General features: G+C 30.8%; 2 protein-coding genes across 8 annotated transcripts; one reads left to right on the top strand and one right to left on the bottom strand.

The window, feature by feature from the left end:
* Positions 1–21: 21 nt before the first annotated feature.
* On the bottom strand, positions 22–21,289 carry LOC126855446 (protein unc-79 homolog). 7 transcript variants are annotated; one of them, XM_050603099.1, is made up of 48 exons: positions 21,026–21,289; positions 20,733–20,852; positions 20,471–20,632; positions 20,064–20,234; positions 19,586–19,675; positions 19,102–19,287; positions 16,748–16,980; positions 16,397–16,611; positions 15,957–16,303; positions 15,198–15,339; positions 14,753–14,929; positions 14,384–14,655; positions 13,856–13,998; positions 13,526–13,750; positions 13,209–13,355; positions 12,698–12,827; positions 12,438–12,610; positions 12,032–12,180; positions 11,751–11,908; positions 11,440–11,621; positions 11,003–11,204; positions 10,662–10,856; positions 10,423–10,536; positions 9,799–9,947; positions 9,526–9,647; positions 8,822–9,053; positions 8,459–8,600; positions 8,181–8,382; positions 7,133–7,403; positions 6,538–6,779; positions 5,938–6,140; positions 5,692–5,865; positions 5,305–5,394; positions 4,999–5,178; positions 4,528–4,613; positions 3,953–4,206; positions 3,668–3,781; positions 3,452–3,592; positions 2,988–3,142; positions 2,639–2,733; positions 2,212–2,463; positions 1,832–2,059; positions 1,536–1,697; positions 1,246–1,421; positions 828–1,083; positions 547–687; positions 289–411; positions 23–211 (listed from the first exon to the last, which is right to left on the bottom strand). In XM_050603099.1, exons 1-48 carry the CDS (start codon positions 21,045–21,047, stop codon positions 23–25), a joined length of 8,334 nt encoding a protein of 2,777 aa, XP_050459056.1. In that variant the 5' UTR covers positions 21,048–21,289. The 7 variants fall into 7 exon arrangements, with proteins under 7 accessions (XP_050459058.1, XP_050459056.1, XP_050459053.1 ...); XM_050603101.1 differs by having other exon boundaries at positions 22–211; positions 5,692–6,140; positions 10,465–10,536; positions 15,996–16,303; XM_050603096.1 differs by having other exon boundaries at positions 5,692–6,140; positions 15,996–16,303.
* Positions 17,474–18,970, top strand: LOC126855450 (protein DPCD-like). Its single transcript, XM_050603110.1, is given in 6 exon segments — positions 17,474–17,504; positions 17,669–17,720; positions 18,187–18,278; positions 18,280–18,390; positions 18,535–18,768; positions 18,853–18,970. Coding segments are annotated over 5 exon segments (585 nt in total). The 5' UTR covers positions 17,474–17,504; positions 17,669–17,674; the 3' UTR covers positions 18,955–18,970.
* Positions 21,290–21,530: the final 241 nt, after the last annotated feature.

Below are 21,530 nucleotides of genomic sequence, written 5' to 3' on the forward strand. Positions count from 1 at the left end.
AATTCGTCTTTTCCTTTCCTCTTTAAATGGAATAGAATTGCGTGGCGGTGGAGGATTGCATTTCAATTTGGCCCATTTTAAACTGTAATCGATGTAACCATCGTAAAAGTACTGCATTCGATTCTCTTCGGTTTGAAACAAAATGTTCCGCCATTCTGCTTGGAGGAAAATCGCGACAATTCTGCAAACGCACTTGTAAATGACCAGGTAGCTACAAAATATAATAAACCAAAGTTAGTTACTGCGCCTCATCATTTCGTTTAAATTATTCATCTTTATTTCTTTTACTTGAACATGATGAGAAAATAAGATGGCATTCCATAAAGGCAGCAATTTACTTAATAGAATGGATCCGCATTCCAATAAAGCCTCTAATAAGCTCAAGAAGTGCAAATTGAGCATTTCAGATAGCTAAAAATAAAATCATCTCTTCATGTATTCTTGTTTTAATATCTTATCTCAATGTATCAATGTATCAATTTTAGACAGGATATAAAACCTTAAGTCAAATAATAAATCAAATAATGTATTTAGAATCGGACTTACGGCTTTCGAATAAGAAACGAGTTGCAAAATGCATGGCGTTATCTTGCCCCAAAATTCTAACAAAATATTCATAGTGATATTGTGACTCTCGCTGTTTGATGCGTTATTCTTTGACAGTTCTTCCAAATAGATCGTCCAAAGCTAAAGCAAAACAAGACATTTTGTTAATGTAAACAATATATGCGTGCGTGCGTGCGTGTGCGTGTGTGTGTTTGTGTGTGCACGTTCGTGAATACATGTATATAAAAATGTATAATTCAATTTATAACTTCAATAGTTACTTGACAAAGAATAAACGCATGAAAGAGCGACGACATGTGGAGAACTGATGTTTTCGATTGTTCGGGAAATCCTGAGAAAATCATTTGTATGTGATCGGCAATGTGGCAAGATACTTCTTGAGGTATCGGTTGCGCCAACGGTATCGTTGAATGAGTATTCGTGTTGCCAGCAAACATGGCAATGTGTGTTAATGATCCCAATAGTAACCAGGATAAAAGTCTAATATGGCCGATACAATCGACGAATTCACGAGCACTAAAACATTTACAAGAATACACATCTAATCGATTTCTATAATTAAGATCAAGATAATTAAAACTTTGGTTGAAACCTTACTCAAGACATCAGAAAAAAAAGTAAACCAATAAATAAATAAAAAAAAAAGGAAAATGTTGATCGCTATAAAAATAAGCGTACCCTTGTTGTATAGTAGATGGTGCGGTATATAACCATGGCAAGTAACGCGCGACAGCTCTGTTTTCTCTGTTATTGCCTCTCGTAATTTCTAAAGCCACATATTGAGCAAGACCACACTTTAATGTTCCACCTAACGTATCTTCGTTCAGTCCAGCCTGCATACCTTTGCTATAACTCTAAGAAAATAAAAACTCTTTAAAAATAGCAAAAGTACAAATTTTGCAGAATTTTATTAATCATCAATGGATTTACACATACTATTTATGCATACGCGTGCGCGCACACATTACCTTGATTTTGCTTAAAGTGTGAAAATCAGCTAAAAATTCAAGGATATCTGATAACTGACTTTTTAGAGATTCAGACGCGTTTGTATTGTAGATTGGTGACATATCTGCTTGAATATTATTTTCCATCGCGATAATAGTATTAGGCAAGGATCCTCCAATATCCTGCATTATATATAGCAGAACATTATATTAATATCTTATGATTATATATATATATATATATATATATATATATATATATATATATATATAAAGCTGAAAATTTTATGCACACGTGTTATAAATATGATAATTACCTGAAGCACAAATTGAAGAAGTAACAAAAAATTTGAATCCGGTATTGTAATTTTAAATTTAATAGCCTGAATTAATTCGAATACAATTGTTCTTCCAAAAAAGTGTTTATCACGATCACGAGTAAATCCTCTGTGACACAAGTAGCATAGATCTGTTAAATAATTATACTGCAATGTTGAATTTTGTATGGCATAACTCAATACTTTGGAAAATGGATCCAGCATTCCCTAAAAAAATGATTGGATACAATACGCGGTACATAACAGCAATAATGTTCAATATAATGCAACACATATGTGCCACATTAATTTTGTTTAATTAATAATAAAGAAAAGATAACTTCAGATTTTGAAATCGTTTGATCTGATATTTAATATACCTTTGATTGTTGAATCCCTGGTACCTTCAATATGGAAATTATTATTCGCAAGAGAGGAGTGATATCTTCAATGGAAGAAAGCATAAGAACGAGTCTTCGAAATAATCCATCAAATTGTGCCAACAACCCACTCCACGTGGCTGCACCAGGACCCAATCCTGCTTCCAATGGTAAACAATCCAAGTAACACGCAATATTATATAATATTATCGGTAGCCGTTCCAATGGTAATGATTTTTTCATATTTAGTGTCTGAAATCGAAATTTATAACATGAAACAAGTATGTAATCTATTCTCTCATATATTTAAACGCGCTAAAATTAAAAATTAAAAAATACGCTTACACTATAAATTGTAAGTAATAACTGAGAATTGTACAAAATTAACTTGCATTTAATATATAATCATGTCGCAATGCTTTCTTACCTCGAGCAATAATTGCAAAGGCGCAATGGGATTTAATTCGTTAAAATCGACTAAAGCTTGCGCGACACTTTTGAAAAATTGTAATCTTGTCGTCTCTGCAAATTGAAAAAAATAAAAAATAAAAGAAAATATAGCAGATAAAAGGAAGAAACTGTTGTTATTGTTAATATTATTATATTATTTAAAGTTTTCCAGATATTGATGTTGGAATAGATTTATTGTAAAATCTAATTGATAATTTTAATTGAAACTTTCTACAGTTTATAATTGGAGCATTATTTTTAGAGCAATTTCTTTTAAAGCGATTTATTAGTCACAATTTATCGAACGAGTAGTATTAAATCCTTACCATTTAAATGAGTTTGAAACATTTGCATAAATACTCCATTAGGTGCTAATTGATGAAGAACGCATCTAAGAAATTGATGCGCTACGCTAACCGCACCACCTGGTAGATGCATATTAGTTTCGCTTTGCCAAGGATACATTGCGTTAAGCCCAACTCTATATAAGTGTAATATAAGTGTAATAGTAAATTAAAGCTTCATTTTCCATGGGGGGTTCCGAGGCGAAAAAAACAACAAATATATATATATATATATATATATATATATATATACATACACATACATATATATACATACATACATACATACACACATACACACACGCACACGCACACACATACACACATATACACATACATACATACATACATACATACATACATACATACATACATACATACATATACATATATGTAAAAGTTTCAAAATTTGTTATATCAAAATATAACATATTTTAATCTCTTACTTGGTAACTACGCCGAGTATTTCCGGTAATAATGGTGCTGCTAAAGATGGTTCTCGATGAATAAACGTTCCCAAGGTTATTATACACAATCCAAGCTCTTCATCGGAATACTCTTCCTTGATCGTTCCGCATTCTGAGCACCTGTATCACAGTCCAGCGAATCCGATTCAATGTGTTGCGAAAATAACTATTAATATCTAGCGTATCAAATTATACCTATCATAAACGCAATCGTCACCAATGCGAAATAAGCTCTGCTTTAAATTGAAATCTGCATGATATGCTTGTTGAGAGACAAAGTCTAAATTTTGTTGAACTTGTGGGCCAGACCTATCGGATAAGAGAGCAATTTACCAGTTAAGTTTTGATAGTTATTTAAACTTATAAATCCATACATTTCATTTATATATTCTTTTTTTTTGTTAAAAAAATATTAAAAACATAAAGAGGTATATATAATGATGTAGCAGTGAGTTAGGTACAGGCGATGGAAAAATTTACCAGGACTCTGTCCGTCTCGCATGAGTAATCGCATCTTGTTCCGTTGTAGTTGTGATCTTCCGTATCCTGTCACGTTGAATACGAAATTGATCTCTCGATTTAATCTTCTGATCGTAATCTGCTACTTTCGAGAGAAAATCTCCGGTATCAACCGCTGGTGGCGATGATTCCAGAGCAACTTGTTTAATCAATCTTCTCGGACTTGGTGATCTACTCGAATTAATTTCATTGCATGTCGGTACAAGTGACGCTGACTGTAGACAAACATAAATTGATCAAATAATAATAAATGTTTATTCTTTTGCTAACTATAACTTAATGTTTTTCTATCAAAATTAATTTTCATTTAATTCATATAATTCATTCTAAAAGTGCTAAAGTTCGTTTTCCTTGATATATTAAACATTAAACTTATCAAACTTTTATTTTGATTAAAAACGAGATAAATATTTTATTTTTCCAGATTTATCTTTTACATCAAAAGATTGTCTATCGTATATAAATTAGAATTGTATTAAAATCCATCTAAAGTTAATTTTTTTTTTTTTTTTTTAATAGAAAAAGCGTTTTTTTACCATATTTTCGGATGTTCCGCTATCCTGCTTCGTGAGTATCACATCACGAGTATCGTGTTTCCAATTATCATTCGATTTATTTGTATCTGAAAAAGAGAAATATTTCAAAGTATATTTATTTGTAAAGTATTTATACGTTTAAATGACAACTTTCAAAAAGCACAAATATATCAGATCCTCTCTATTTGAATAAACAACTAAAGTTTAAATCAAATGGAAAAGATCAAGATTCAGAGAAAGGTTTATGTCGTCTATCATGTATACAAATCTTTTCAATATGAGTTGTGCGACAAAAATTGTTATTAATTTACAGATTGCGCGTTACACGATAGAAGGATTATACACGATAATGCACGTTCGTATATATAAATTATATATTATATTTATATTTTTGTACAGATATATACAAATTTGACAAAAGTGTTTTCCAAAAGTCATGAAAAAAGTCTTAGAAAATTAGTGCGCATATACCTTCAATAACCGAGATATCGAGAGCATGACGTACTCGTTCGACTAGACTGGGGAAATCTCTGTAAGGACCGCCAACCGGTAGCAATCGTTCCGGCGTTGGAAACTCTAGCTGAGAAACGCTATGTGGACTCGTAATGTCGCTGGACATGCAAGTCTCGCTATCTTGTTCAAATGAAGAACCTGAGAAAACGAAAAAAATTATAACTAATTTTTTTTTAATTATCATTATCATTTTTTTTTTTTATCATTAAACTCGTTTTATTTATTAGTTACCATCTATTCCATTATTTTAAAAGTTCTACTCACTGACTGTCAAAATATCCATTTTTGATAATGGTGATTCCGGGGAGCCATATGTATCTTCGCATTTTAGTACACGTTGCGCAGTTCGCGATCCTACAAGGATATCTCATCTAAGCATATTGTATAATATATGTAACTGTTACAGCGATATAAGAATGTCAAATATTTTTATATGGAAGAATAAATGGAACATTAATTATCATAAAACTGGATCATTGCTGACATTTAAAATTCATATAAAATCATCTGACATTTATTTGATGTGACAATGATATTGCGCAAAAATATTGTATTATGAATATTTAAATGTAAAATTATAATATAGAAAAAAGATATATACATGAGAATACAATGGTGAGATATTAGTAATCGGTAGCGTAAATTGCTTACCAGTTGCGCGAACTATTGTACCAATGGGCAATAATCTTTCGACTGTTGGAGTAGTCATCAAGGGTTGTGGACTAACTGGAAAGACACCTGTTTGTTGTCCATTCTCCATACTTATGATTTGTGATGATATAGAAGAACTCAGTGCTGGTGAACTCGAATGATCGCTGTTGGTCACTGTAATCACTTGACAAGGTGAAACTGGCGATGTTGCTGTAATTGTGATTTGTTCCACATGCTTTTGTCTACCTAAATGCTTTGCATTCAGTGATTCCAAATTGTTGACAGTGCCTGCAATTTTTACAAACGTTTTATCTTCCTCCTTTTCTTTCTCTTTCTCCTTTTTATTTTCTTTGTCCTTTTCTTTATCCTTTTCTTTCTCTCTCTCTTTTTCATTCTCTCTTTCTTTCTCCTTCTCTTTTCCCTTTGGTAATCCGATCTGGTAATCAGACCTAAAAATTTAAAGTATAAGAGGCATATATTTTTTTTACATATTAAGGAGAATAAATATATTTCATTTTTAAAAAGTTGCATTGTGGATATTACAATTAAAAAGATGTTCAATGTTAGATATGATAGAATTGTTTAAGATAGCGAGAAGACTATCAAATTGGTATAAGTTTTTAAAGAAATTTTAAAAAGAGAATAAAAAGAAGAAAAGTGTATAAAAACGAAATGAAATAATTATTGCTAATTTTTAATGAAGCAATTTAAAATAAAAGTATGTACGTTTTTAATAATTGATAATTTATTGGTTATAAAAAAAATAAAAATAACAAACTTACAATTATTTACATATTACATATTACAATTATTTTTCTTGACTTTGTAGAGGTTTAACATCATTACCTTTGGATCTGAGAAATGCTCGTAGCAACAGCTAAGGCGCTTGACAGATTAAATGGTTTTGATGAAATAGTATCTCCATTATATGGCAAGTGTTCTTTTTTTTCATTCTTTAGCGATGGCATAACAGTTGTTTTAGATTGGAATTTTGGAAGTTCTTGTTGTCCAGTTAGAAAAGTGCCTGTTACCATCATTTTTACTCCTTCATACACACTCCATTTTTTTTGAGAGCCACTTTTATTTCCCTGAAGCAAAAGATGACATGTACTTTTAGACTGGTGATAATGTTCATTCATCTTTTCATGTAATATATATATATATATATATATATATATATATATATATATATATTTTTTTTTTTTTTACTTCAACAGATATCAATTTCTTAATATAAGATTATAAAAAATAACATCTTGTTCTTCTTTTTTGCTTAAAATATAATATTTACAATTAATATTTCTTACAAGCATCAATTATTTTGTGGTCAGCCATAAAATACTGAGTTTTGATTTCTCTTTCTTCCAATAAATATCATATTTAGATACTAAATTAAAGACTTACAAATGTGTGGATTTTTTTTTGTAATAAGTATAATTACCTGATAAACTTCGTCTTCGTTTCCTAAAAACCATATAGGTTTTGTCAGAGATTCTGTTTTCGACTTATTAATGTTTCGATTATTTGATTCAGTTGTACTTTTTCCTTCCGATGTAATCGTACGTGGCTCTTGAAGAAATATATTTTGCGGAACTGTATCCTCTAATTCGCCGAGAGATCCTCCGCTGCTATCATGTAAGGTGCTGTCAGATTTGGGACTTTCAGGAATCGCGGCCAACTCGGACTCCGTATCATCCGCATTAATCGAATAGCTTCGCAAAATCATTCGCAATAGCAACAAATTATAACATACTACTATTTAAAAACTGAAGTGTATTAATAGTAATATGTATGATACATCAATTTTAAATATTATCTGAGAAGAATAATGCAAACAAAAAAGTCAATCATTGAAAAGTATATGTATATAAGTCATAAGATAATCTTTTAAAGACTACAGCAAACCCCCTTATAACGCGTGTGATACTTTTATGATGCAAAATTTGTATAACGAGATAAAAAATTGAGTAGCCGTATATATAACGTGATAAACTTTCTTATAATGCAATAGATAAATTTCAAATTTTCAATTTCTATAATTAAATTTTTCTTTTTTATAAGTAAATTTTACTTCGACAATTACGCTTTTGTCAAATTACATAAAAAATTATACAAAGAAATTGTACAATTTAAAATAACAGGAGATTCTGTTAGAATCTGTTTCTGTTTCGTTTTAAAATAAAATAAAAAATATTTTATTATTATAATATATCACAAATAAATTTTTAATTTCTTTTATTATAAACAATATATTTTAAAACTGTATAAAATCCACGAGTATAACACGCATTTTTTCGTAGGTTTATCTTAAGAGATAACATTGCTTTTATGCTATACATATTAATTTTCAAATTATCAATTTAATCTACTGCAATTATATATAAGCTTTTGTCATTCGCCATTTTTTCATGTAAAAATTATAAATTGTTTCAAATGTAACAAAAAGGAAGACTTGTATGCAAAAATTTTACGGACAATAAGTTACTGACCTAGTAAAATGTTTGTTGAAATAACGACAGGCTGGACCATTATTTTCTTCCCAATGTGTCTCCATTTGTCCGTGTATCCCTCCAGGACTCCGTTGATGCACTGAGACCATTGATGCGCGCATTGGCGGAGTTTCCGTATCCATCTCTCCCATTGCATTCGTTGTCAATTCGTGCTCCATTCCGAGTGAGGGTTGAGATACATCTGAAATAATTGTTTTGTATATATATTAACCTATATGATACATTATATTTTTTATTAGAAATTTTTAAATTTTTACCACGTGATCTGGAAGGTGGCGCAGCCATAACTACAGTCGCTGGAATTCTTTTACATTGATGATGCTGCATGTCGAGCGTATTCAACACTATTTTCACTAATGCTTGAAGTTGATTACACCATGGTTGTTGCCCATACTGACACTGAAAAAACAGTTTATCATTTATGTAAAAAAAAAGTTGCTTTTTATTTGCTTGCGCAAACCTATTAATTTATAAGCGTATCACATGTAAATGTAACTTTCTGGCAAGAAATTGCTTTTTCGCGTCTCTTCTTTGATCTTATAAACATGTATAAAATGTGTATATTCTTTAATGTGTATTCTAGATAATACTGCACTATTTTAAGCTTAAGCTTTGTTTACCTTATATAAAATAACAAGCAGAGACATCAACCAAGATCGCCTGATGTGTGGCTCCAAATACCAAAGACTGTAACTCGGTGGTTGATGATCAGTGGGAGGTATAGATTGTGGAGGGCACGGGCAATGTTGTAATATTGCCAAAACTGGTGGCGTCATTACCCAACCCATAACATGATTCTGATCTAAGAGTTGTGGTAAGTTGGCGATAAAAACGTTAAACACTGGTGACAGCCTATAATTTAACAATTTATTGTTATAAATTTTACTAAACCAAAAGATGTAAAATGACAAATATAAATGTAAATTGATTTTGTGTAAAGTTTGAATAAATTTGATAAATTTGTCGACAAAATTGAGAATTGTTTGTATTTTTCATTTATTCGTGATAATTTACACGATTAGATTTATGTGCCTAAAAGTTCATAAACTCTTGTGTAATTTTTATAAATTATATAATTGCATGTGTGTACACAATATATACTATATAATATATACATTATATAATATATATACTATATATAATATATATACTATAATATATATATTACACACACACACACACACGCACACGCACACGCACACGCACACGCACACGCACACGCACACGCACACGCACACGCACACGCACAAAAGCTTATTACGGTAGCTTGTATATAAATATATTGTAAAGAAAAAGTTTATAAAGTTATAAAAAATCATTTTACCTTAGACGTTGTGGAGAAGTATGGAAAGTGCGTTCAGTCTGATTATATCCTAAAAGAAGATACAAGTGTCGCAAAACTATACCCTGTGTTTTCGATAGTGGCTTCTCATCCGTTGGATAAGCCTAATTAAATTGCATCAATATGTAAATTTGAATGTACAAAAAATATTGAATGATATAAAATATTGTCATTTCAAAACATTTTGAATATATATAATTTTGTTCAATTATTTTTGGTGCGGGAACATATTTCTCGAATAAATTGACAATTCACCTGATCTTGTCTCGAAAGAAATTGCATCAACAGAAAAATTAGCAGATGCATCGTTTCTTTATCTGCTTCTTCAAGATCCACAATTTTATGCGTGTATCCTGGTAATGCGCTTGCTTCATCGACCATGTTCAGTGAATGTATATGACCATCTGTAAGATTTGCCAATATTAATTTTATGTTTGTTCAATATGTTAATTTTATGCAGACTGAAAAGGAAGAAACAAGATCTACTAAATAAGAATAATATAATATTAACTATTTCTCTAAATCTATATTTGTATATACAATACATACATATGTATATAAGTATTTATTATATATATAGTACATATATAAAATAAATTACAAAAGTTAACGTTAAACAACAAGGGAAAAACATGCACATTACATTTTACCTCAAAGGTAAATCTTTGAACGTACATTTGCGCGAGCATTGCTAAGGCATCTCTATCAATTATGCGACTCTGCATTGCTACTTACCATTCGATCTGTTCGACCTATTCGAACGATCCATCTGCAGTCGAATGCTTTAACATCCGTGTAATACAAACGAGCAACATTTTTGCGCATATACATATATTTATGTCTCGTCTACAGCTACGCAGGCAATACACGCTACTCTACCTGGGATACTGTTATTAGGTGGGGTAGACCCCAATAACTGACCCAGTCCAAATCTCGAGCTCTTCCTTTTCAAGATGGGCGCGGAATATTGTCGGCTGTACACCTTTTCCTTTTCTGCGTGAAAGATGCGGAAACCAAAAGAAAAAAAATAACACATAGTGTACGACATAGTCTGTGGAGTGCGCGAAAAGGCGATAAAAGGAATTTATAAAGCACAGGAACGCTTATATATAATATACCTTGTTTAGTATCTTGTCGAGGTATCATCGATGCGGGCGCGGACATTGTACGTTTATATGGCCATTTTGTGCCAAAACTTGCGCTCAGCGTTTTTACAGAGCTTGTCCCGCTACCATCAGATTGAGATAGTGCTTCGTGCGCGCGATGCAATTTCTTCATAAACACTTCGCTATTTAAATCTGTATTTTTTAGATCTACGACGCAAAAAAGAATTTAATCAATGATGATAATATTTGACGCAAATACACATAAAATCATGGTTGTTTGAAAAACTCATATAAAAAACTACAACATATATTTCCCTATCCTCTCTTCCAGCTAATGCTATAATGATACTCACCGCGCAAATAAGCTATATCTCCCGATTTCTCCAAACTGATTTGGGCTTCGAGGAATAATGTATCGAATCGATTTAAGAAAAATTCCCATGTTAAAATACGACGATCACTAAGACTGTTGTGTAGTTGGTAAAGCGATTGTAATACCATCGGCCGATCTACGATTACGGAATCGAATTGTGTCTCCAGACATAAAATTAACGACTAAAATCATTATAAGTAATATAATTAATACAATTAGATTCTTTGCACTAAACTCAAACAATTGAAACAATAGACTCAGATCTCTCAAACAAATTAAGCAATTCTTTAACATTAAAAATATGTAATAGATTTAAATATGTAATATATGTATATAATATAAAAATTTATCTCATTTAATATTGATAAATTAGATATTTTAAAAAGCATACATAAATTTAAAAGTGATAAGATTTACCCTAATTGCTGCATCATGAATAGTTCCAAGATATAAGGTTGCACGTTGTGCAACATACACATTATTATCATCCATACTTGTAATCAAATAACAAAAAGCATTTGCTAATGCAGCTTGAAGACTCAATATGTTCCGTAATGGCGTTGAGTCCATAAATCTTGCAATTAACGTAACACGTTCAACTGAAAAAAGGAATACACACACACACACACACACGCACACACACGCACACACATACATATATTTTCATTATTTATAATGATGAAAAGATGGCAAAAAAATTTATTATTCTAAATTATATATGTGATTACCTGCGACAAATCTAACGCGCCAATCAGAATTGTGAAATTCTTCTTGTACAAGCCGCCAAAAAGTATCAGTGCCACAAGGTAATGTCACACAATGTAGTAATAATGGAATAGTCACTTGTGCTATATGCGAATACTCTGCATTTAGGAGCTCCCATAAACTATATAACAATAAAAAGATTGAAAGAGTTGAAAAACACAATTCTTATGCGCGTATATTTCCGTCCTTAGCTTCCGCGAGAAATGTAAAATTTCAAATATAACATATATATAAAATACACTACTTTTTTATTAACAAGTTTTCCTGGCACCATATAAAGAATCCTTGATGATCCTTCACCGCCATGTTAAACGCATCGCCGTATAAGCACATTATGTTCAAGCATTGTAACATATAGTAAAGAATATCAGGTTTATCGATTGTCATTATCTCCTGTAAACAAAATTTTTATTCAATATTAACACATTTTTGTTTAATTTTATACTTTTTGTTAATTAGTTTTGTATGTGACTGATGTAATAGAATTTATTCTTATATAATTGATAAGGACTATTGTAATTGTGATAAAATTTTTTAAATATTTGTAGGATTTAAAATAATTGTCGAGTGAATACATAAACATAACTTTATAATCTATGCAAATAATATAGTCCGATTTTTACTTTATAATACAATATATTAGTATATACCTTCAATAGTTTATGAATGTATTGAAGTTGTTCTGGCAATTCTTCTATCGTAAAACGAAACTTCCCTACAGAGGTATGCCAAAAATCATCTAAATCAGCTTCTGGACTTAGGTTCACAGGCTCATCGTTTTCGCCAATCAAATGAGGTTTTGCCACGCTTACCGTTGCAGTTGCTAAAAGCGTATGTGTATTTATATAAGAGAAAATTATTATTAAATATATAATCAATTAAAAAGATGTGATATGAAATATTCTCTTACCAACATCAGTTTCTGATAACGTAACCGTTCTCGCGACAGCGGACATGACCTTTTCTGTTGGCATTATAGCTGCAAGATCCAGCTGTTCCGAAACTGTCTCTACTGTGGCTGTCATAATCTGTTCGAAAAACTGACATAAACGATCAAAATAGCTAATCCGGTGACATAAATTAGCCTACCGTGTTTTGTGATCAGGCCGTGTCGCAGAAGAAGAGACAAAGAGAGAAAGAGAGAAAGAGACAGAGAGAAAAAAGCGCACATATGGACATATATAAACAATTAAAATAGTTCGAGTTTAACATGCGCTGCTTTATTAATGAAGAATTGTATAATACGCAACGAGATTATAGAGACAACATGATATTTGCAAAACATTGCAAAACAAAATCTTTATTTCCAGTCATAGAAATTTAATCCTTAATAAGACCAATATCAAACATATTATTAGTGTTTGAATTTGAAGAAAACTTTGTCATAATTATTGAAAATTTATTTATTAAGAAACACGTACGTGTGGCATATGAACTAAAACTCCGCCTACAGAATGCATTTCCGGCACCGGCATGTTGATAACTACATCCGGTTTTGAATCACTCTTTTTTGTCGTTTCCGGTGAGCTCTTACGGCCATGATCTTCTACAGTCTCATCTACAATTGTCTGAAAGATAATAGATGGCATATTAATTTAATCTTTTTTCTCCCATTTTTTTTCATATTCTATAATGTCAAAATATCCCAAGAATGCCAGAAATATATAATATATTCATGAATATTTATTACACTATCATTATGATAAGATAAATCGTATAAGTTCACGCATTAACTAACATCAGGAGGATACGCCGGATTTTCCGGAGCCATGTATGTAATCAATTGCAAACACAATTGATGCCAAATCACCCTCGATTCGCAATAAGTGCATTCGGTGTCTGACGCATCGCATATATGACAGTTGTGCCAATTAGATGCAACTATGGATTTCATTAAACGACAAGCATCTCTGCAAATCCATGTATTAATTCCAGTATGCTTATCCATATTTTGAAGCTCCATCTGTCAAGATTAAACTTTTCACACATTGCTTTTTCATTAAATAAAATGATTCTATGCGTTGCTAATATAACATAGATATAAATTTACACGAAAGTTTTATCTCACCTGTTTCAATAATATATCAAGCATAAGAATACAACAAGATAAATTAAGTTCAGCGTTTGTCGAAAATTCCATATGTCTTGATGTTGGTACCATATCATCAGAAAGTGGTGTCGACTTTCCCGAATCATTTTCCACCATGGAACCTAGAAGATATTTTAAAAACATACTTCCAGACAGACTTTTCACACAGTATCTATGGTTGTAAATAAAGAGATTTGCAACTGAATTTCGTTCAATATATAATTAACTCGACATTTGTCGCAATTGAACTTTAAGATATTAATCTTTAATTTCTCTCAACAGAGAACACAATTGTTAATAAAATATTCATTATCTTCATTCGATAAAATATTCATTATAATACTTTTCAAACATATTTTGCTCAAGCTTGCCTCGCAAATTTATCATACATTAAAATATTATGAGAGATATTTTAATATTGTTTATAATATAATATAATATAAATATAATACATACTTCAAGATATGATGCAACAAATGTATCATGATGGATCATAAAATTACATACATGTAATATTTCCATCGTTTTCCTTTGTAGATTTGCTTGGTTTTAGCTCTGATTCTGCACAACTCATCGATTGCATCACGGTAACTCCATCACTGAATATTGAAAACAATTGGTCTAGGGGCATTGTTATTTCCAGCATAGTAAGCGTCTGCAACCAATTAAGGGCCTGTTCTTGTATTTTTGCGCTTGTATTAACAAATCGCTTCGCTACGAAGTTGTACATCTTCTTCGTGTCAAATCCCAAAGAATTCATGTCTCGATCCAAAATTTTACTGTTTAAACGCATGAATAAGAATGACTTTTATAAAAATAGGAGTTGCAAATTATATTACAGAAAAAAATTAGAACTACAGAAACAAAAATGCATACCTCAATATTATTTTTAACTCTTGAAGTTCATGTTCGGGAACATCATTTACTACTGCTTCCATCCAATGCGGCATCACATAATCCCATACATCGGGCGTAATCACTTCGTACGGTACCAAACAGAATAATCGATGTAATCCGTCTTTCAAATGTGACGTTCGTGAAGCTAAGGTTTCCCTTTCATCACAAAATGACATTAATCATATTCATATAAACTCTAATCACAAATAATAATCATATCATTTATCCAGTAGCAAAATCAAAAGACTGAATTTTACCAATTTTGCGACTTTAAATGTTATACACTTTAAATTTTTTACACACACGCGCATGCACACACGCACAAATATAAATATAAATATATAAGTAAAATTTTAATTTTATACAAAGTTGTGTGTAACGATTTCTCATTTATCTTAAGCAAAAATAAAAATCTCTCGCTTACCAGTGACCCCCAACCCTGACATAATCCGCAGGATGCGGTAAAAGACAGGAAATGAATACTTCATAATGCGTCTTCATAACTTCCGAAAGCCAGCCACAAACGTGTTCTGTTTTTAATTTCTCGAGCGCGCTTTCTGCTTGGCCTGAAATATTTTCAATCAATCGAGAAATTAATTATGACAAAGTAAAAATATTAAAATTGATGCAAAAGATTGCTATTGTAATTTATCTTTAGGCTACCAATATAGCGTCATAAGATACGATCGAAACACATGAACAAATTTAACATTTCCTGAATTTATAATACAACAATATGAAGTTATCTCCTTCAAGATATTCGCTATATTTGAGTACAAATTTCGAATGTGTGTCGAGTCGTGTGCAGGCAGCTAGCTTTGATTTTGCGTGCAATTATTATAAATAAATTCAATTTTAATATCATCTATATATTTAATCTTTAAGACGGAATATTAAATATTAAATTCGGCTAAATATTTCATTAGGCGTATTTCTGGCCTATTTTCCAAATGGTTTCTATGTCGACTATATAATATAACATTTAAGATATCTTTCTTGGGACAATATAAAGCGTGTATGTCGTATATGTTGCAATGTGTAAAAAAAAAATAAAAATAAATTTAAAAAAAGTAAAAACAAATGCTTATATTTTGTTCATATTTAGCCGATATACCACGCTCTACCACCTACATCTGGCTACGTCTACTTGAGTAAAGTGTATATATGCAAAGTGTTAAATTACCAACAGAAAAGATAAGGTGTATAAGTCTTTTTTCAATACCATCGAAACAGTAGGCAGTGACATGAAACCAATGAAATAACATTGACAATAAACGGCCCAGTATTTCAACCGGAGTATCCTCATTAGGAGTACAAAGTCCCACAAGCAGCCATACGCCATATCTGCCGAGAAGTTGTCGCTCTTCTAAACTCGTAGGATCGCAGTGACTTCCAAAAGTACTTCCAACAGCTCCACCACCGCCGCCTACACCTCCTCCTGGGAATCCTATGCCTCCCTTGTTGACAGCACTCATTTCCGTTATATCCCGATTACTATCGATATTTTGCGGTTCAGCTTCCTTAAGCAAACTGTAAAGTGAAAAGACGCTTTGACTTTAGTTGAGTTGAGCTAAACATTTGAATAATGCGATAATTATTCTCGATGGTTAAAATAACGCTTGCCTGACGATCGCTTGAACCATATAAGTTTGCGCTTGCGAATCCAGTTGCGAGATGTGTGGAAGCGCCATATGATAAACATGATCACCACCACGACGATTATTGTGACGAATATTGTGACATTGCTGACAATATCGTATAGGATGATTTCCATTGTAACTCGCGCATTCGGTCGAAAAACAAATGCTAATGGCCGATTTATCAGCTGCTCTACAATTCTGATTATAAAAACAAAACAAAAAAAAAATTAATTTACTTAAATCAAATATTATTTTAAATATTCGAGCAATAAACAAATGCAATAACAAATTATATATATAATAAATTTGTACTCGTTCGATTCAATATGCTTACCTTATTTTCACAAACCATGGATACCTGTTGCATTGGATGTAAAATATCGTTAAACATTTGATTCGGATGCTCTCGATGGATCTCGTTCGCGCATTCGATACAAAGATAGAGAGGTGGCGGAGATTCAGTGGCAAATATAATGGAAATGCGATGATCATAACAAACTTTACCAGCTTCCGCATTGCCAGCATTGGGACAACTATCCCGTTGACATACAAACGGAGTGAGATCATCTGAAATGTAAATAAAAATTTTTCGCATCTTTTTTTTCCAAGAATATCGTTTGCTCTATCTTGTCTGTTATATATATATATATATATATATATATATATATATATATATCACATATGTTCATATCATATTTTTTAGAAATAAAATAATTTTATATATATTTTATATATAATTATATATATATATATATATATATATATATATATATATATATATATATATATAATCACATATGTATCATATTTTTTAGAAATAAAATAATTTTGATAATAATATCACATGTAAAAAAGTAAAAAAAATGTGTATGTGTATGTGTGTGTGTGTGTACACACGCACACTTTTTTTAAAAATTTTTTACATGTAACATTATTTAAAACACACACATAATACATATATATAACTTATTAGTACGTGATGTAGTAAAAATATACACTAATCACGAAGTGTCATTCGCATAACGAAAAGTGTATAGTATAGTAACACTCATTCAGCAGTTCAGCAGTATAGTACGACATCACCACGTGTTGTATGTTCTGCTTGGATAGTTTCCTTTATGTGTTTCTGATCTTCACAATAAAAATTAATATTCTCTATTTATTCATTGTTCATTCGTCTACTCGTCTACTCTAACTTATCTTGACATGTCTGATTCTGGTTGCTAAGAAACGCCTACAGATTTCTCCTTTGCAGAGTAAAATGACGCCTGAATCATGGTTAAAGATAACTGTTCTTATTCAGGATGGTAAGAATAATTAGTCACGATTATTATTAGATTTAAAAATCTTCTGTTTTGACTGCTTGTTTTACTTTTAGATTTATAAGATATTTATATATAATCCAATCCACCCTCCAAATGTTTAATCAATATAGTAGGTACATGTATGAGATTCATAAAAGCTTTATATTAGGTGTAGTAGGAACATTTTTCTTATTATGCAGCTATCAGAGTGCTACTAAATTTTCAAAACAATTCTATTGCTTCATTAATAAATTTCTTTTTCATATTAATATTTTTTCATTAAAATTTATATCAAATCATATTGCATATGATATTTTCTGTAATATATTATATTTGTATTTTTGATGAAATAAAAGATGTCTCAATGTTGAAATATTAAAAATTAAATTTTATACAATGTTTAATAAATACAATATATATGTTCAATAAATGCAAATAACTTATTGATTTTTCATTATGTTTAATATAGGAAGAAGAAAAGTTCATTTTTTATTAGAAAATGGCAAGGAAATGGTAGAAGAATATAACATGGATACAAATGTAGTAGTACGAAGAATATGGAAAAAAAAAAAATAGTTTTGGTACAGATCAGGGGTGGATCGTAGAAATTGGGGATCCTGAACCTAAAGAAAATAATATTGAAAAAGAGGGGATACAAGAAAGTTCAAATACTGTATGTTATTTACATGCTATAAAAAAATATAAACTATTTAAATATAATTTAATTAATTAAAACTTAAAATGTGCGTGATAGCTATAATTTTTAGCAGATAATCTGCATAATGTATTTTCTAAGTTTATTTTTTAATTGTTCCAGCCATTTGTTACACAGAGAATTACAAAAACATCCCTGGAGTGGCGGATTAGAAATTTACCATATCCTAGTAATGTATACTCTATTACTGCAGAGAAAGATAATACTATAACTGTATGTACTAGTAACAATAAGTACTTCAAAAAGTTAAGGGCTCTAGATCTCGAGCGAATTGGGCTAAAGCCAGAGCAAGAACGGATATCATTTAAGCATCAGTATAATACTTTAATTATTACGGTATAAGAAATGCTCCTTTATATGTAATGGTGATATTTTGCTATATATTATTTAATATCATTTTTTTATTCTTCTTTATTTTAGTATAAAAAGCCTCCTGAACTTCTTGATGTGGAAAAAAAAATATTATCCAAGATTCTGCAGATTAAAGCTACAGAATCTCCAAATCAATGTCCAGTCAGTTAACAAAAAGTATTACGATTAAATTCCTTACTTTTGGTTAAATTATGCATTAAGATTTGTGATAATTTTATTTTTAATATATGTATTATGTATGTATGTACATATGTATGTATGTACGTATGTATGTATGCATATACATATAATACTTACTCGCAAATTTTACCAATACAGCACGGCGGTCAAATAAATTTGGATTAAATGACGGCCAGTAATAAAAGAGCAATTTCGCAGCCGATGCTCTCGCTGGTGCAGTACCATAAGCGATGACGCAAAGTATATCTTTTACAACTCCTGGTTTCAAAGCCATCAGACATTCCAGCAGTTGACAGTGATGTGCTAAAAAAGAATATTTTTTTACATATTGTATGTCTATAATTTTTATATATATTCTTCACACACACACGCGCGCGCGCGCACACACACACACACGCACGCACACCACACCACACACACACACACACATACACTTTTTGTAATAACAAAAAAGTCTATTGAAAAATTTTAAGATACTGATACAATGCAATGCAAACAACTAATCTAATTCAACAATTTTAATCTATGATTTTACAAATTATATATATTTTAAACAAATTTTATATATTTTTTACATCTATACATGTACATATAAGGATACCTGGATTATTAGAATATTGAAACACCATCATTATAACAGCAGCTACTGACTGACTAGCAGCATTGTTGTCACTAGCTTCAACTTTTCTCGCTGAAAGTTAAAATATTTATTACATATGACTTTACTATTACATATGATTTGGTCTCTTCTTTCTGTTAATTAAACGCAGCTGTTTAATATTTAATATTGTGTTATAAAAATAAAAGCATTAAATTTATTTAAGTTATAAGTTTAAAATTGTACTAATTCTAAAATAAAAAATATGTATTATTCTACATACTATCTGTTTCTTACTTGGCTGGCAGGCCAATTTCTCGTTCAACGGAAAAGCTCCTATTTCGGTAAAGTAATAAAATTTTCTTTGCACTCAATCTCTCCCAGATGCCATTCTTTCTTGGAGAGAAGAGTGAACGTGCTTATCATATAAGACATAAATATCAAGTATATACTGTTACAAATATATAATAAAGATACTTACTGATAGTAAATGGCAAAATGTAAAAACAGAGGTAATTGACGATTTCTTCATGCAATTCCATAGGAAGTACTGATATTGTGCTAGCAGTTAAATATGATAAATTGTCAATTAGATCATGATCGAGGAATGGCAGCAGGCATGCTAGACATTGCAATAAAGCTTTTCCAAATGCTACAAAATAAATATTAATATATTTTCATTGAATTATATGCATCGTTCAATAAGGACAATATTGTTTTAAAAACCGAGAAAGCAAAATTACTGTAATTATAATTAGTAATCTATCATTAGTGCAATCATAATCTGTAATTTACTGAAGGTTAGCAAAGCACTTTGTTGGAAAAAAAAGAAATTTATCAATTTTTAATTACTATTTTAATGACAGTATAAGAGAAGATATTAAATACCTTGCAAGCCTATGTGGATCAATGGTACAACATCAATAAGTTGCGTTAACGCATTATAAAGTTGTTTATAATCCAAATTTGGATACAATGCCATTCGTTCTCCATCAAACTGCTGCGACTTGAGCATCTCAAATGGCATTTCGCGTACTTCTTTTAACAGAGCTGAAAAATTTCAATCTTGTCGCATTACTAGATAAATTATGGACGAGGCAATAAAATATAAAAAAACAATAACACAAATTACTAAAACATGACCACTTACATAGTAAAGTTTGAGAAAAATATTTTAGTGTGTTTGCAATGTCCAAGCCAGAAGGCATCGGCTGAGTCCCGTGAAGTAGCCGTTGATAATAATCATGTAGACTAGTCAGTTTTAAACTGTCTATAATTAAACATTTCAATATATGCATAAAATTATATTACTTTTATTGTATATTAAAAACTGGTTGAAGTATATGGTTCATATCATCAAGATTTATATAAGTTACGAAAGAAATAGATTTTTAACATTTTCAATAAATATAAAAAGTAATATATAGTAAGTGTGATAATTACAGGCTGCAAATCTAGTTCCCATCGTATAAATCCACTTGAACTAGAAAACTTATTGCACACTGTATACAAGTATGTCAAATTGGTTTGGATCACAATTAAACTAATAAATTTTAATAATAAGATAATTCAATGAAACATGTTAATCACACGTCGAAAAGATTTATCGTTAAATGATAATACTTTCGACGAGAATCTTTGAGATTGATCTACGATAATAAAGACAAAACGATGAGGGGAAGAAGTTTTCGTTGATTCGTAGCCATATTGAATTTTTACCCCACTGAATATTGACAGATAGATGGCGTTTTCGAATGTTACAGGTTTAGGCTGCCTGCGGTCGGTAAGATGCTAGAAATGCTTCGAAACATTTGATTGATTAATCAGGACAAAAGAGCAAAGATTCTTTATTCTGATTGGATTAATGTAATGCTTCGAAACATTTTCTAGCGTCTTTCCGATCGCCTAACCGAAGGTGGTGAAATTGGCCCTAAAAGAGATTAATGAT

The sequence above is a fragment of the Cataglyphis hispanica genome, chromosome 16 (assembly GCF_021464435.1).
Source record: "Cataglyphis hispanica isolate Lineage 1 chromosome 16, ULB_Chis1_1.0, whole genome shotgun sequence".
In the NCBI taxonomy this organism is placed as follows: domain Eukaryota; kingdom Metazoa; phylum Arthropoda; class Insecta; order Hymenoptera; family Formicidae; genus Cataglyphis; species Cataglyphis hispanica.